The sequence below is a fragment of the Sapajus apella genome, unplaced genomic scaffold, assembly GCF_009761245.1.
Source record: "Sapajus apella isolate SASKATOON/1434 unplaced genomic scaffold, GSC_monkey_1.0 scaffold67, whole genome shotgun sequence".
Taxonomy (NCBI): Eukaryota; Metazoa; Chordata; class Mammalia; order Primates; family Cebidae; genus Sapajus; species Sapajus apella.
Genome location: NW_022437007.1, coordinates 2,950,354 through 2,968,812, shown reverse-complemented (window position 1 = coordinate 2,968,812; position 18,459 = coordinate 2,950,354). Strand labels below are relative to the sequence as shown.

The 18,459-nt window shown below is 33.7% G+C and overlaps 1 protein-coding gene across 4 annotated transcripts in view; it reads right to left on the bottom strand.

Moving 5' to 3' along the window:
* FSTL5 (follistatin like 5) overlaps positions 1-18,459 on the bottom strand; it is an 807,250-nt gene that overhangs the window by 667,778 nt on the left and 121,013 nt on the right. For 2 of the 4 annotated variants that reach the window (XM_032248526.1, XM_032248528.1), the window contains exon 3: positions 1,505-1,538. In XM_032248526.1, the coding sequence (XP_032104417.1) occupies positions 1,505-1,538 (34 nt within the window). The remainder of the gene's footprint in view (positions 1-1,504; positions 1,539-18,459) is intronic. The other 2 variants (XM_032248527.1, XM_032248529.1) reach the window with 1 other exon arrangement.

Here is an 18,459-nt window from a genome sequence, read left to right as displayed (position 1 = left end):
TTTTATTGCATTATAAAAGAAAACATGTGCCTAGATAGTAGTTGGAAAAACATAATTTCTACTACTTCAGACGATATGATTTTTATACCCCAAGGCAATCATGCGTCAAGAAGAAAGCTACACTACATTTATTTCTACTGTAACAGAATACAAATATGATTTAAGATACACCTAAAACACTGGAACCCTTCATGAGAAGGAAGATGCATACTCAGTAAGCTTAAAATGCATGTATCATTTAAATGCACATCATACAGCAAATCTTGAAGTAAAAATTCCCTTTTGAATACAAAAGTATAAAGCTTGGAGTTAATATGAGTGCTTTGAGGATAAATAAGTATAATAATTTCACATATAAAATAACAAACAATACTTCATTTTGCTGAAAATGCACAAAAATAGTCTGGGAATCCCTGGAAGAAATGTCTTACATAATTCATTTGAACAAAATAAATATAGCCAAATTTTTTCTAAATGCAAATGCATGTGTTTTTAACTCTTCAGCAATATAGGCACGCAGACGAACCAACATGGAAAAAAATATTGTAAAATCAGTCAGTTGTGGGAAAATATGCAGAGAGGATTTTATTTGGACTTGTTATAAATAAGCAAGATTGCAGAGACCCTCCAAAGTGTTACTATCCTTTCCCTATTTCAGAAGACTATGTAAGCTTAATAACTACTTCATATTTGTTTTTTTAATTTTTGCAGAACATTGAAAAAGGTAAAAACAGCACATATCTTTCTATTCAAAAAGGAGGGAAAGAAACTGGACAATTGTGCTTTACTCCATAGACAGGCTTGGGGCTGGGATGCCTTTGGGAAGCCCAAAATGTAGAAGAAGAAGAGCCAGTGCCTGAATGGAGAGGCCAGAGGAATCAACCTAAGAAAAGTCTGTGGTGTGCCATCATTATGATCAGCAGAAGCATGAGTTAATGGAAGCCTTTTATTGAAAGATGACAATCTATGTAATTTATTATCTCAATGAGTAAACTTCAAAATTTAAGAATGTGACTGTAGAGGAAAGAGTCTTCCAACATTAGAATAATGTTGCCTATGCCATACTGAGAGCTATCGCCAACATTTAATGTATAAATATGTTCTAACCTTTTTGTGAAAAATTAACTAGACGGCAGTGACTACATAGTTGAGTCTTCATGAAACACATTTTGATGAAATCAATTTGCCAATACAAAGAAGTGACAGAACACCAACCTGTGGGGACAAAGGTTGGTGGAGGAATTCAAGCACCATAATATAGGGAATAAACAAAAAAAAAAATGTTGGAGTTTTCAAGAGCACTATATAAAGATGAAAAACATCCACACAGACTATTCGTTGACCCTGGAGAATCCTCGAAGGGCTCAAAATGGCTTTAAAATCACACTGAATATTTAAAATGATCACTAATTTCTCATTTTTAACTTTTCATTCAAAATGGCATCATATCTCTTTTTTCCTTCTTTTATGAATGTATATAACTGTTAAAGCAATAATTTCTTACCTTTGATTCTTGAACCTTCTTGATTTTTTTCCTGCTGGAAATAAAACAGAAAATAGGTCAAAATATGTAAGTAAATACGTGATCAACAGTTTGATATAGTTTCACTATCGAAGGATTATTAAAGTGTTTTTTGTACATATTCCCAGGAACATGATTCTCACCTTTAAAGAAATGCATATAATTTTTTTGAGAGAGCATTTTGCTCTGTTGCCCAGGCTGGAGTACAATGGCATAAACGTGGTTGACTGTAGCCTCGATCTCCCAGGCTCAAGTGATCTCCCACCTCAGCCTCCCAAGTAGCTAGGACTACAGGCATGTATCATTATGCTAGGATATTTTTATTATTATTATTTTTGTTTTGTAGGGACGAGGCTTCCTTACTTAGCCCAACGTGGTCTTGAACTCCTTGACTCAAGCAATCCTCCTGCCTCAGCTTCCCAAAGTGCTAAGATTAGAGTGGTGAGCCCCACACTCCACCTTATGTAAAATATTTTATTGGAGTAGTAATAACTCTTCCTGGGCATAGATTTCTCTAGGAAATCACTAAATTAGATGAATATGGATTTATAAATAAACAAATTATTAATGAATAATAAATAATCATGCCTCTCAAATGCCTTAGGCCATTCCATTTAAGTCTAACAGATATTAAATAACGCCTTCAGAATTTCCTTAAAATGGCTCTACGTTAATCATAAATTGGTGAAGGAAAAGTTTCGGCACAAACATAATGCCAAATTTTACTAAGAGGGTACAAAAGATTTTTCAACGGTCTTTTCTTTCGTTTAACTTATAATTGGACCCCGTCTCACTTCTTAAGGCTAAAGTTGACAACAATTCTATTATTTATTCAAAAGGCTGCTCCAGTCAGACATGTCTCTCAATTTGACATTCTCCTCATTAGTTACCAGGCAACCCCAAAAGAATTCACTTGCTTTCAAGTTTTAAACTGGATATTGTGCACTAACTTCGCAATTAATATGCAAGCACAGTTTACTCTGTCTAAAGTTTCAGGGTCTCACACTGAAAATAACTTTGAAATATGTTTCTAAGAGAAAATGACAATGACATATAAACTGAACTGCAGAACTGCATGAATGCCAATAAATTTTGGTAAAAGAGTAAGAAAATAGGAAGAACTGATTTTGCTGCAAACATTAATCCCAGATTTAGATCTAGAAAATAAAATGGATAATGACAAATGTATATTTTTTGAATCAGCTAATCTAGTGATATAATTCTGTTAGACTTTAAAATCTGGTGTTCTAGTTACCTCATCCTAACTCACCCAACCTCTGTATTTGAATTGTTCTGCTCTTTACTAGTTGTTTAATTTAGGGTATCTGTTGGTCACTTAAACTAAAATTTAAACATAAGTTACTTGTATTAAAAATATAATAGTTTTTCATAATCATATAACTAGCAGGCTTAAGTTTTCTGAAAGAGTATTTGTTAGTGAGAATCTCTCTTTCCTTCCCTCTCCTCTAATTCATTCATTCAATCAGTCATTTAGTCATTCATTCTTTCACCAAATATGTATGGATCATATTCTATGTGCCAGACACAATTCCCAGTGATGAACAAAATAGAAAAAATTTGTGTCCTCTTGGAGCATACTGCATAAACTTTATTTTGAAAAGATATGCTACAGAAGGTGACAGTGTTGGAGTGGAGTGACTGCAATTATATGTATAGCCACAGTGGTAAATTGATTTTTGAATAAAATTCTGAATGAGATAAGTATGATCCAAGCATGTATGTGTGAAAAACATGTCCCAGCAGAGAAAAAATTTTCAAATGTCCTGAGTTACATACAAGAGTTCTTAGCATTTTCAAAAATATTAAAGAGACCACTGCATGTGGACTGGATTGAGGGAAGGGAATTTAGTAGGAAATACAATCCCAGTGGTAATAGGGACCAGACAGACTGGCACTTGGGGCATTTGGTAGGACTTTGGTTTTTACTCTGAGATAGCTGAGAAAATACATACATATCTTCTCAGGAAGTAATTATCCAGGGGTGGTTATCTGGATTACATTTAAATAGAATCACTTTGGCTCTCTATTGAGAATAGGTTGAAAGGGCAAGGACAAAGTCAAGGAGGCCAGTAAAGAAGGTATTGCAGTAATTCAGGTGATCAGAGACAAACGCATAGAACAATGTGGTAGCAGTGTATTTGGAATACCTGCTTAGAGCAAGGCTTGCTGATAGATTAAAGCTTCGCTGTGAGAAACAGAGCTGACAAGGATGACTCCAAATATCTGAGCTACTAGAAGGATGGAAATATCTGTAAGATGAGGAACATTGCCCAAGAAGAAACACTTATTCCTTCTTCACCTGTCTTGCAGCACTGCCACACACTCAGATTTTCTTCGAGTTCCCTGGCTACCCCTACTGAGTCTCCTTTACTGCTTCCCCATTTCCTAAGCACTAGTTCCCTAGGCATTGAGGTCTTATCTTTCTTCCATACAGTTCATTCTTTTAGCAATCTCGTCCAGTGTCCTAGCCTTAAGTTTCATTCTATTGCTAAGGATTTATATATCTAAACCAAGCCTCATCATTGAACTTCAGACTCACATATTCTACTGCCTTTCAACATCCCTATTGGATTTCTAATAACATAACCTATCTGTAATGTTTCAAACTGAATTTCTGGTCTTCCCTTACTTCCTTGACCATCTTTTTCATCTTAGTTACAGGTAACTCCATTCTTCTAGTTGTGCACGTCCTTAGTGTCACATTGTGTTACTCTGTCTCTTAAGAAATAAACAACGTCGAATTTTCATTATTATGATTTTTAAAAATGTTGACTTTGAAATTATTTTGATTATATGTGCAAGGATTCAAAGTAGGTAAATAAAACTAATAGGACATATTTCAACAAGGTGCATAAAGTTTTAAGCCACCAGCATATGTGTAAATTATCAGTTTATAAATTAGAACATAGAGTAAAGCTCACTAATCTAGACCTGAGTATTGTAAAATGTGTTAGAAAAATATAAAGTTGAATTAGCCAACAAAAGAGGATGGAAGCATAAAAAATTATGGGAGAAAAATCAAGAGATCAACGAATTATGGAATCCCAAGGAACATATTATTTGGAAGAAAATTTTCAATAGTATAGAATTATTCTGGGAAGTCAAGTACAATTATGTCTAAGAAAATGTCTATTCATTATATTAACATAGAATAACTGACCTCAGTTAAAATGTTTTTTGGTGCTCATATGGAATCAAAAGTCCAATTCAAGCTATTTAAGGAAGAGAGGAGGGTGATTGAGACATGTATTAAGTGGTAAAAATTACATGATGGAAACATGACTAGGAATGAAAAGCCTGTTATGGTGTATATCTGGAAACTAAAGTCCACAGAGGTTTTGTGTTTGTTGTTTCCTGGCTTTTTGTTTTATTTTGTTTAGTTTTATAATATTATATTGTTATTCATATCACTGAAATTTAAGACTATATAAATGATGAAAGATACATAGTAGAAATGGAGAGGATTAGGTTAAAAGGAAGAGATCGCATGACTGATTTTATAAGGTAATGAAAGAGTGAGTGTGATAGAATATAAATGGGGGCAAAATTTAGATAGAAGATCAGTCTCTGTAATACAACTGGTGGGAACAGGAAGGCTTAGTCATAGATGCAGGAGGTATCTAAGTTTGATATGACAAATTAAACATGTTCAATCTCTGATGATTTATTTTCTTTTTGTAGTAGACGGAAAGGTGGTTGGCTAATTGTGGAAGCTGAGTGTTTTGTCAGAACTTTGGAAGACAGAGGAGATTTTAAGGGCATTGCTTTTTGCAAGAGTAGGTGAGAAGAATCACACATACAGCTTGGCATGGTTGAGCCAATCCTTGTTGAGTTTTGTCATCATCAATTTGTAACAATCTTAGGCTTAATTTACCTATAACTGAATGGGCTTTTTATTGATATTATATTTCATTTTATTTGTTTTCTAAAATCAAGTTCTCTATTTATTCAGCTTTATATAATTAAAAATTACCAATTAAAACCTGCCTAAATATTCTATAAACAAGAAGTATTTAAAAAGCAAGAATTTGGAGAAGATAAATTAGTAATTAATTTAGTAGAATGGGAAGAATGACAATAGATTTACAAAGTGAGAAGGAAACTTAAGGGTAAAATCTCTGTCAAAGTTGTATGAACTCCTTTCACTGGAGACTTATTTAGGATTTGTAAATAAAAACTGTTCCAATTTGCTTTTATTGCTTTAATGTTACATTATTCACAATGGCAATATATATTTTCCACAGTTTTGTTTTACAAACTATAACTTCATGTTTAAAATATTTACTTTAAATTAGAAAACATTATAAAGAAAATAGTGATTATTTAATTATTTAAGAATTCATGAGTAATCAGAAACATTTGTTATTCATGATTCATTTGAAAACATTCTTACCTTAGAAAGACTTAGGTCTTGTTCATAATAGCAGGACGTTTATATTTCTAAGTATAACTTATTTTTAACATTCTTTCAGAAAATTTTCTAATAAAGTGAACTTGACTTAAAATAAGTAATATATTGAGTCATGTGTTAAAGCTAAACAATTGAAAACTATTCATGTTTTACATTGTACTATGTTATTTCTTGGAAGAATTCCCAAATGCTACATATTAATTACATCAGCATATTTCATGAAATCCAGCCCAGTAATGTAAGATGACTAAAAGCTCTAGCACACAGTATGATAAAGATTGGCAGCTGGGTGCGGTGGCTCATGCCTGTAATCCCAGCACTTTGGGAGGCCAAGGTGGGTGGATGATGAGGTCAGAAGTTCGAGACCATCCTGACCAACATAGTGAAACCCCGTCTCCACTACAAATACAAAATTAGCTGGGCATGGTGGCACATGCCTGTATTCCCAGCTACTCGGGAGGCTGAGGCAGGAGAATGGCTTGAATCCAGCAGGTGGAGGTTGCGGTGAGCCAAGATCTCGCCATTGCACTCCAGCCTGGGCAAAAAAAACAAAAACCCAAAAAAAAAAAAAAAAAAAAAAAAAAAAAAGATTGGCAAAGACAGTCTGAGAAGTATGGATTTAAAATAAATGCATGAGTCAACAATATGGTCTCTTAAATATTTTAAAACAGAAATATAGTAAATGCAACTTAACTAAACCAAAGTAAAATTAAATCAAATTGGGGTACACAATAGCTATACAAATGAGGTATAAGTTGTTCTAAAGCACCTAAGCAAACAAGTTTAGCAAATAACTCCAAAGCACAATGTTGCTAGTCTTTTAACTGGATTGAATGTTACCATACTAGGAGATATTATTAAGAATATTTTCTATCCAGTATTTGGATTTATAGCGTAATGATTATTAAGGTTTGATGATGACTATGTTATAACATGAAAACAGATTTCTCTTGATGAAACTCTAAAAATGCCCCGCTACAATATCTTCCAACATAATTTACCTGGTTCCTTCCTTCTCACTGAGAAGCACAAGCTCTCTGGAAAGTGAAGAAATCATCTAAATGCTAAATGCTAAGTGCATCATCTCCACTGTAACAGCACTGAGGTAATAAACATTAAACTATCAATGAACTGTCCTCCCTTTCCATCCTATAAGCTTAAACTATTTTAAGGGATAGCCATGAAGTCCATATAGATAATACCCACGAATAATCTTCTTTAAAATTGACTTGTTTTGAGAAAACAAAGATTTGAGAAAACTCAGCTGTATAGAAGATTTATACTGGTATATTGAATAAAGCCCAAAATAAATCAATAAACTTAAAATGTACAAATTAGCAAAAGAGAGAAATAAATTCTGCAGTAGTCAAAAGTAATGCACTCTAGTTAAAGTAATCTATCAATCCACATTATCCATAGTTCTTCCTAAAGTAAACTGATATCATTCACCAAGGTGTTCTTATGTATATATACTTTAATGCTCAGGTGTGAGTGGGTAATTTCTAAACTCACGAATAATATTCAATAGATCCTAACAGGGAAAATAGTCAATGGATAAAAATAAAGTATATAAAAACATAAATTTTGTGGCAAATATGCATAGAGGTAAATCTTACTAATTTTAGCAGTCTGCCTAGTTTAATTTTCTTCTCAGAACTCTTCCCTTCTATCTGATGTAATTATTACTTCCCAGACAAATGCCACCAATTAAAAATGATTTTAAAAGTAATAATTTGCATCAGAATACTCACAATAATGATATATTTGTTCTCATGTGCTACATGGCGGAAATATAAAATAATGAGGTGTTTTAAAAGATATTTATTAGATCTACTAAGTGATATGGATTGGAAATTCATGGAAGTTGAGAACAGGAGATTGTCTCAGTAGATCCAGTCTCCAATAATCTCATAACAAATTTATTCTGTGCAATTCTGACACATGAATACTCATGAATATGTGAGCTTCCCTTCTCAAAGCCACACACACACCCACACCCACCCACCCACACACACACACACACACACACTTTATCAAAAATATATGTTTTGTTGGTGGCAATTAAATTATAAAAATGTGGAGGTAGTGGGCATAAAAAAATGCCTGAAAAATAGAGATATTGTCAGTCATAATCCACTATATCAAACTGGAGATCATAGATATATTATCAGTAAGCTATAAAGCCAAATTTTCAGTTCTACTTTGTTTAATCAAATTTTATTATCTTTTATTTAAAATACTTTTTCTTAGAAGTTGAACCATGTTCCTCATCCAGTCTTACCACTTCAACAAGGTCTTCCCTGAACATTCTATCTAAACAGCACCTCCATCATTATTATCTAAACTTTTTTTTTTCATTTTTCACAGAAGTCACTACTTCTAAGAATAATATATGTTTGTCCATCGTCTGTTCCTCCCACTAGAATGTATCTCCCATGAGGAAATGTACTCTGCAGTCTCAGCTGGCATATCCTTAATGTCTTAGCCCCTGCAAGAATGGACTCTTTTTCAACAGACTCTTTGAATTCCAGAATTCAATATTCAGGTGGGGGATAGGCAGAGACACACACAAAATACATGCCATAAAATGTGATATTCAATAGTGGAATTAGTATCAAATCTAGATAGTACAGTAAAGAGAGGAATGCATTCTTTCTTAACTTGGGCAGCTGAAAGTGAGCTGTGAGAAGGTGGGGAACTGAATAATTTACAGAGAAAGATGACATTGTAAAAAAAAAAAGAAAAAGTAGGTTATCTCCACAGCAAAGTGCAAAAGCACATTTTATCTAGAGGACGTAGCATGGACAAAGTTACAGATCCAAAAGAGTGCATGGTAAGACTGCTAAACAGCAAGTAGTGTGTTCAGTAGTGCAGAGTTTGAATGATTAAGTTACTAAAGAAGGCTGGGCAAGTAGTATGTTTCAATGATTCATGAAGAAATGAAAGTAATTTTCTTATGTTAATAAGAAATATCATTAGATTTATTAATAGCCTAATGAATATATATTTAAATCCTACCTGGAAAAGTTTCAGAATCTCAGTCAACTGTCAACCAACTTCTCTTTTGGTTTAACATTTTGATGTAAGGCTATTAATTCCAATACTAAAATTATAGTTGCTTCTTTTTGTGTATTAATATTGTATTTGCTTTGTTTATGTAATTTTCAGTAAGAAAATCTAGAGATAACTTGCTATTGGGTTGAGATATTCTGAGTATTACTCCAAATTATAAAGACCATAAGCAAGATATCAATGACACGCATTTGACAAAAAATCCAACTAGAACAGAATTTACTCACCAGAATTTTTAAAAATTGTATTCTTATTTCATTGCATATATATTCTGATGTTATATATTACATTTGGAAGTTAGGTGAAGCCAATTCATGTGTGTCTAAATTGAAAATAATGGGAAATATATTTCCCATTATGAGAAATATTACTAATGGTTTGGAAGTAGTTATAAACATAAGAAGTTTGTTGTTGTTGTTTGCTTGTTTTTCAACAAGATATTGTATGTTCAAGTCCATTAAATATGACATATATACTAATAATCAAAATATTTGGTGTCAAAAAGAAGCAACGTTTTATCTATTTGAATTTTGCCATAAGATTGTGGCAATTTAGTCACATGTTAAAGCTTCACTTCTAATTCTAGTTATCTTGTTCCTCACCTCCTTCACTGAAGGGTGGAATCATGAGAAATAATCTTTAAGGCTGGAATCACCTTCGCCAAAATGGTTAAAAGTTGATATATTGACCTCCTTCCATGAATCATGAATGTTCTTAATGAGATCTGGAATGGTGAATCCTTTCCAGAAGGTTTTTAATTTAATTTGCCCAGATCCAGATTCATCAGAGGGGTCACTGTCTATGACAGCTAAATTTTTACATTTATATATATATATATATATATATATATTTATATTTATATTTATATTTATATTTCTTAATAAGAATTGAATCTCAAAATTACTCCTTGCTTCATGTACTACAGACTGAATGTTTTGTTAGCAGGCATGAAAACACATTAGGCTCCTTGCAAATCTACATCAGAGCTCATGGGTGACCAGGTACATTGTGAAAGAGGAGTAGTATTTTAAAAGGAATCTGTTTTCTGAGCAGTCGTTCTCAACAATGGGCTGAAAATATTCAGCAAACCATGCTGCAAACAGGTGTGCTATCATACAGGTTTTCTTCTTTCATTTATAGAGCACAGGCAGAGTGATTTAGCATAATTCTTAAGGACCTCAGGGTTTTCAGAATGGTAAATGAGCATTTTCTTCAACTTAAATGCTGCTTCACCAGCAACGTTAGCTCCTAACAAGAAACTAAACCTGTCCTTTGAAGGTTTGAAGTCAGGCATTGACGTCTTTCTCACTAAGAAAGTGGCAAATGGCATGTTTTTTCCATAGGAGGCTGTTTCATGTACATTGAAAATCCCTTGTTTAGTGTTGCCACCATCACTATCTTAGGTTTTCTTAATAACTTTCTGCAGTTTCTGCATCAGCACTTGGTGCTTCGCCTTGCACTGTTATGTTATAGAGATAAGTTCTTTCCTTAAGCCATGTGAACCAACCTCTGCTAGCTTAACTTCTACTGCAGCTTTCTCGCCTCTCTCAATCTTCATAGAATTGAAAAGGCTGAGAATCTTGCTCTGAATTATGCTTTGGCTTGGAGGAAGATTGTACTTGTTTTCATTTGTTATCCAGACAACTGAAACTTTCTTCATATCAGAAATAAAGCCGTTTAGTGAAACATTATTCATTTATTCACTAAAGTAGAACTTTTAATTTCCTTCGAGAACATTTCCTTCGTACTCACAACTTGGCTAAATATTTGGTGCATGATTATTCGTTTATTCACTAAAGTAGCACTTTTAATTTCCTTCAAGAACATTTCCTTCATACTTACAACCTGGCTAAATATTTGGTGTAAAAGGCTGAGCTTTCAGCCTATCTTGGCTTTTGCTATATTTTTCCCACTAAGCTTAATGATTTCTAGCCTTTGATTTAAAGTGAGAGACATGCAATTCTTCCTTTCACTTCAACATTTAGAGGCCATTGTAGGGTTATTAATTGGCCTAATTTCAGTATTATTGCATCTCAGGGAATAGAGAGGCCTGAGGAGTGGGAGACAGATACGGTAATGGCCAGTCTGGTGGAGCAGTCAGAACACACACATTAGCAAGTTAATTTCAGCATATTATAAAAGTGCAGTTTATGGTGCTCCAAAACATTTACAGTAGTAACATCAAGCTCTCTTCCTGATTTGATCATTACAATTTCATGCTTCTATCAAAATATCACATGTATACCATAAATATACACAAGCATTATGTATCTGTAATAATTAAAAATTTAAAAAATTTTTAAAAAGATCACTGCTCACGGATGACTAGAACAGATATAATAATAATGAAAAAGTTCAAAATATTGTGGGAATTACCAAAATGTGGCACAGTGATATAAAATAAGCGCATGGTGTTTTAAAAAATGACACCAACAGATTTGCTTAACACCAGGCTACCACAAACCTTCCATTTAAAAAAAAAATCCTGTATTTGCAAAGGGGAATCAGATAAGATACAATAAAAACAGGTGGGCTTGTTTTTATAGGCCACTTTTCCAGTTGTTGACTGAAATGGAAATAAATAAAATAAATAATTTATTAAATGACGGACAATTTTTGTTAGTATTCTCAGACAATGTTCCTCAGTGAAAGAATTAACTTGGAAACATTTAAAGGGTGTACCTGTTTAATTTTACAATATTTTATGATTTTTTAAGATGATAATGAGGGACACAGCATTTTTCATATATACATGAGACACATTTTAACTAGCTTTTAGATATTCTACCTATGCATCTAATTTTTGTCTAAAGAAACTTGGAATATCATTGGAAGGCATCAAATTTCCTGTTATCTTATTTCCATTTTAGTAAGCTATTGGCACACTAAATAACCACTCATTATTTGAACATGGGCTTTTTTTATTTGGAATGTACATGTCTAGCACTGCACTAGAGAATGGGGATTAACTATAAATAACATAGATGTCTGATCTCTGAAGTTCATATTCCATCTGGAAAGACAAATAGATATTACAACACAATGATAAAGAACTTACAGGGTGATGTGGAAAAAAGAATGTGAGCAGTTGCATTTGCTGAGTTATGGGGCAGAGGGAGAGTCTCCAAGTGAAACTGTAACTTGAGCTAAGAATTAAAAGATGGCAAAGTAATTTACTGGGGGAGAAGAGCTTTAAGCTGTGCAAAGGCACAGAGTTGTAAACTCTTTAATCTTTTGGGAGGAACTGTGAACAGTTAAGCAGAGCCAACTGCAAACTTCTTTAGACATAAGCATTATATAAAAATACATTCAAGAAAGTTTTCTCCTAATTCCAGAAGAAAAATTATGCCTAGTTAAATATTATAGCTGAAGCTATTTGGTAAAGAGCCCATATATTAAATAAACATGCCAATTATTATAACAGTTTTCACAGTGTACTTTTAGAGAGTGATAAATAATAATGAGTTTTTAAAACATAAATAACTAATTAAAAGACGTAATTAATGGAAATATAAATTATAAATTCATGATTTGGTTATGAGAATTAGTGAATTTAAATTATTTAAAATGTAGACATGTACATGTACATTAGAATTCCTTCTATAATATGTTTATCCCTTAATAGATTTAGGTTTTTAATTTATTAAGTCTGTAAACGGTCCATAAGTAAGAGTTGTTATAGAAATCTAATTATTTGGTTTGTGAATTCTCAGTGACTGAGAGTAGGGTATCCTTACCTAAATTTTAGACAGACTACAAATAAATAACATTGTTATTGAAAATATGCTTTGCACAAAAATGACTATATTCTGTGATATTGAAAATATAAAGACCTATGTCCAGATACCCTCAGGCAAGCCCAGACTAACAAAAAACACTCTGGGCATTGGCAACTAAGCTTCTTCATAAGGAGATAAACACAATGTAGGTCAATAGCATGGGGACTCAGTACAGGTATGCAACCAGTGCTCACCCTGAGAGACAGAGAATTGGTTGTAGCTCTAAGAAATTATGCTGGGACTAGTTTTATTCGTTGGGAAATAATAAAAATAACAATAATAAGATTAAAACACATATAATTCTTACTATGCAGCATGCAATTTTTAAGTTCTTTACCTAAACCTACTTTGAGGTGCCCAAAAGTCATGGTCTAGCTTTCCCTGCTTACACCCTCACAATTGGAGGGTTCATGGAGTTCTCCAGGGGATAATGATTGCTCTATGCACAGCAGCATTTCTAAGCAAGTGTGAGTTCATGTGAGTAGAGCCAAACACATGAGTCAAATTTCCATTAAAAAATTATGAGTTCTGCTGGGCACAGTGGCTCACACCTGTAATCCCAGCACTTTGGGAAGTCTAGGTGAGTGGATCACCGAAGGTCAGGAGTTCGAAACCAGCCTGGCCAACATGGTGAAACCCCGTCTCTACTAAAAACACAAAAATTAGCCAGATATGGTGGCGGGCACCTGTAATCCCAGCTATTCAGGACACTGAGGCAGGAGAATCTCTTGAACCCAGGAGGTGGAAGTTGTAATGAGCTGAGATTGTACCCTACACTCCAGCCTGGGAAACAGGAGCAAAACTCTGTCTCAAAAACAAACAACAACAAAAACTATGAGATCATGTAGTTAGGTCCTTAAAATAAACAAAAGATCATTTGACAGGATTTTCATTCCTGTTTTGGCAGGTACATAGTAATGATTATCATATAAATCAGACTAATTTTAACCAAAAGTTATGTGAGCCTGGAGCATTAGATTTACAGTTGTTAATGTTAAAGCCTATTCCTGGCTCAGCAGGGTGGCTCATGCCTGTAATTCCAGCACTTTAGTAGGCTGAGGCGGGCGGATCACTTGAGGTCAGAAGTTTGAGACCAGTCTGGCCAACATGGTGAAGGCTTGTCTCTACTGAAAACACAAAAATTAGCTGGGCGTGGTGGCATGTACTTGTAGTCTCAGCTACTCAGGAGGCTGAGGCAGGAGAATAGCTTGAACCCAGGAGACAGAGGTTGACATAGCAGATAAGGCACCACCGCACTGCAGTCTCCAATCTGGACCACAGAGCAAGACTCAGTATCAAAAAAACAAACAACAACAAAAAACCTATTCCCTGGAAAAATGTACAATCTGCTCTAAGGACTAAAACATATGCAAGATTTAGAAAAAGGAAAATTTCGGAATAATTTACATTGATAACACTCAAGAACATGTTATAAACAAAGATATAATTAGACCAGTAAATCAGTCATCTGAGATCTTCACTATTAGTGTTACTTTCTTCCTCTTTAGGAAAATGCTGAGTCACTGCACATGTACATTTAATACTGAGAGACTGTGTTAAGGAAAATTGCCTGTGTTTTGAAGGCAGGAATTTCCCATGCTATACCTCCATCCACCTCCCCCACAACAGGGAATGTAAAGTTCTTTGTTTAACTTTACCATGCCGAGGCTGGGTAGAAATTTCAGGTGAGCTTCTTTTGTTCAGAAAGGCCCCCGAAAGTCTGGGAGAAGGGGGCTTTGATTGTACGCCAGGCAGCCAATCTAATATCAAAGTTAAAGATCAATCACTCCAGCGGAAGTTTGAAAGAACTCCTCTCATTGAACCAGAGCATGAATGGGGCGGGAATAACTCCCGGATTAAAACCCCCTGCTCCCTTACCTATACGGATTTCCCTTTCTGGGATGCCCTCCCACAACAGCCTGGGACCTGTTTTTCCCTCTCTCCCTGTAGGGATATCCCCTTCGGATTCCCCTCCAATGGCAGGGTGGGAATGCTCTCTCTTTCTTTCTCTCTCATCCAGATAAATTGCTTTCTGCTGAACTCTTTGGGTCTGATATTTACTTGAACGGTAAGCTAACCGCGCCACCAGGGCCTTTTCCGCATTCCTGGGGCAAGTGAGCCCAAGAACCTGGACACACCCAGTTGCATCTTTGGCAAGCACGGGGAGGAAGCGGAGCCCCTGCCCTCACTCCTCCCCGTTACAACACACACACATACACATGCACAAATGAGACACATCTGACTGAATTTGTAAGTATATTATTATTCCAGAGCTTTTGATGATTTCAAGTAGTATAAAGTCATCAAGAAAATGAATGCAAAGGTGTTAATAAGAAATAATAATAAATGATGGAAAATGTTAGAGCTGTTGACTTATGGTAATATTATAAACTAGATATTCTGAAGAAGATATCATTTTGGAGTTATGGGGTTCCAAATTAAAAGAGGTAGCTGAAATTTTCAGCTTTAATTTAAAGCTGTCAGTTGATGTTGAAACTGTGGACATTTTTCACTCAGCATATCCCATAAGGTGAGGTCAAAGGGTCTTAGGACAGTGCAAATTAAAGTTTTGGAACTGAGATGTTGGCATAATGCTAAAACTCTTGAAGTGGTATATTTGGATCATATGCTAATTCTTTGAAAAACATGTATATATATTAATGAGGTTAATAATTCAATAAAGGGAATATAGATGGGTTTTCATGCAAGTAAAGAGATTATCATAAATTCAGTGATAAACTTATGGGAAGGGAAATGATCTTCACAAGTGTTTTCATAGCCAATGGGAAGTGGTTGAACACCAGTGTAAGGGAAAGCTTTGAAGATTTGCTTTTGGCTCAACATCTTCCCAACTCTAAATGCTTTATTAGTGGATGCTCATTAGCAATGTAACATATATGTTTGCAAATGAGAGCCCACTATTAGCAAGATAATTTTAGTGTAACCTGAATCCCCAGCTGGAGTGAACTGGCTGATTACATATACTTGTTCACATATTCTTCCACCTACCCTATTTCAAAATACCAGAAGTGTATGAATCAAACTAAAAGCATTACATCTTCACAATGTTGTTTGTTTGAAAGAGTTCAAAGGTAAACTTCTCAGTAGGAGAATTGCATCATGTGGGAGATCAGAGGTGGTTCTTTGGTTTTCTTTTCGGGTCTCAACTCTGTAGTCTCTTCTGCTCCTTTCTCTTGAATTGTTAGGATTAACAAGGAACATTGGCTGACTATCTGCCACGCCGATTAAAAGGAAGAATAACTGATCTTCCTGTGAAACAAGACCTTGCAGATAAAAATAACTAGCTCAATCAGTAGGACAATCTAGAAAAGAGAAATCAAAGGCAACATGAACAATATAAAGCATCTGAAACAATTATAATTTTAAAATAAGCATATTTCAGAAAAGAGTTTAGCAAAATAAAACAAGAACAAGAAAGACTAAAGAAAACCTAAGTGAAAATATCAGGCATGAGAAAATGATAGGTGACATAATGAATATGAGATAGGATTTAAATGAAGCTGAATTATTAGTAAAGAAGAAGATTCAATTAAGGCAAATAATTCTAGAAAGAAAGAACATATATCAGAAAAGTTAAGTGATACAGGTTTCTAAGTAGCAGATCCATTAACTGTTCATAAGAACTCTAGAAAAATCGAAACATAAAAACAAATAATAGAAAAGAGTTAAATGTGTTGTAAAAATAAATTTTCCACAGGTAAATAAACAATCTAAATTGAAAGGGTTTTTAAAATGGCAATTAATGTAGAAGAAAAAATTCACAAATATTTGCACAGAACAAAACAAAAAGACTAATTACAAATATATGTGTATATTTAATTCTGGGAAAAATAATAAATGCTCATACAGGAAAAAGAATTATATTGACAACAGATTCTTAATAGCAAAATGAGTATAATGACTATTGAATATTTTAAAATTAGTAATTAAATGTTACAAATTTATATGTCTTTTCATAATATAAATATGCTTAGGCATAAAAAAATAAAATTAGCTTCAATATGGATTGTCAATAATTCAGGATAGTTTGGAACTATTTATATTTGGATAATTTAATAATACTTTAATTAATACATTTAATAATGTGGTGTTTAATTATTACATAACCATTTTTGCCTTTCGCTTTGAAACTCATGCTTGGAAAAAATACTTTATTAAAAAAAGACTCCAGGAGAATTTGACAAGAAAATAATTTTATGACTTCAGGGATATTTTACTTAAATAGAAAGCATATAAACAGCAAAAAAGAAAGAGGGAGAGAAACTAGATACATAAGAATGGAGCTGGAAAGACATATTTGGAGTTGGGGGGGTAGAAAACAAAACAAAGGAGTTTGAATTTAATCTAAAACTTTGCCTTTTGATGAAAGATATAAATGTTAATGAAGTTAATAAATTAAAAAAGAATATACAAATAGTTTTCTGTCACCTTTATCCATATTAATGATAAAAACAAACTGTATTTGTAAATTAACTAGAAGAAATTTGGTTTATATAATGAAAGCAGGAAATAGGAAAAATAAGAGTACAGTAAAAATACACATGGTAGAGGAGAGAAATAAAGCCTAATGTAAAAATAATAATAATAATTGTAAATGATTTAAATTTACTATTTAAATCTCTTCTATGGGTCAAAAACATGGTCTAGTAATGTGTTATCTAAAAGAAACACTTAAAAGGACAAAAATATATGTATGCGGGGGTGTGTGTGTGTATTGTTCAGATAGAAAACAAAGTAAATTTGGTGTAGCACTACTAAAATCTCAGATAAAATGTTGGTTAAAAATTATTGTGTCCAGATGGTGTGAATCCAGCCTGTAATGTCAACACTTTAGGAGGCCAAGGCAGGCAGATCATGAGGTCAGGAGATCAAGACCAGACTGGACAACATAGTGAAACCCCATCTCTATTAAAAATACAAAAATTTAGCCAGGTGTCATGGTGGGTGCCTGTAATTCTAGCTATTTGGGAGGCTGAGACAGGAGAATCACTTGAAATGGGGTGGCAGAGGTTGCAACGAGCCGAGATCGTGCCACTGCACTCCAGCACAAGTGATGATGCCAAAATCCCTCTCTAAATAAATAAATAGTAAGAGAATTAGGGTGGATATATATCTGTAACAGATATCCAAACAAGAAGATATAACCATCATCAACATATATTCATCTAATAAGAGATTTAACACTGAATTAATATATGTTAATTATATAAATTAAATGGATTAATGGAGAGATAAGTAGGTAGATATACAAGTAGATCAACAAATGATGTTGTGATCTTCAATGTATCTCACAAAACAAAAAGTTCAAGAAAAGAATCACTGGAGATAGAAACAATGAAAAGGAAGCAGCTCAAATTATTTGAAATAAAGAAAGTCATACAGAAAACCCTACTATACATATAAAGAATAACCACAAAAATAGCATTCTGTTAAACACACACTAACAAAAATATGACTGTATTAGACCATAAAGAGAGCTTCATAAAAATCTTTGGAGGAATTATACATATAATTTTACCAGATATCATTCAGTAATATTAGAATAAATATCAATAGGCTACTGAGAGGAGCACACTATAAACAGAAACCAAGTAATATTGCTCAATAATCCTAAAAGGAAATCATAATATGAT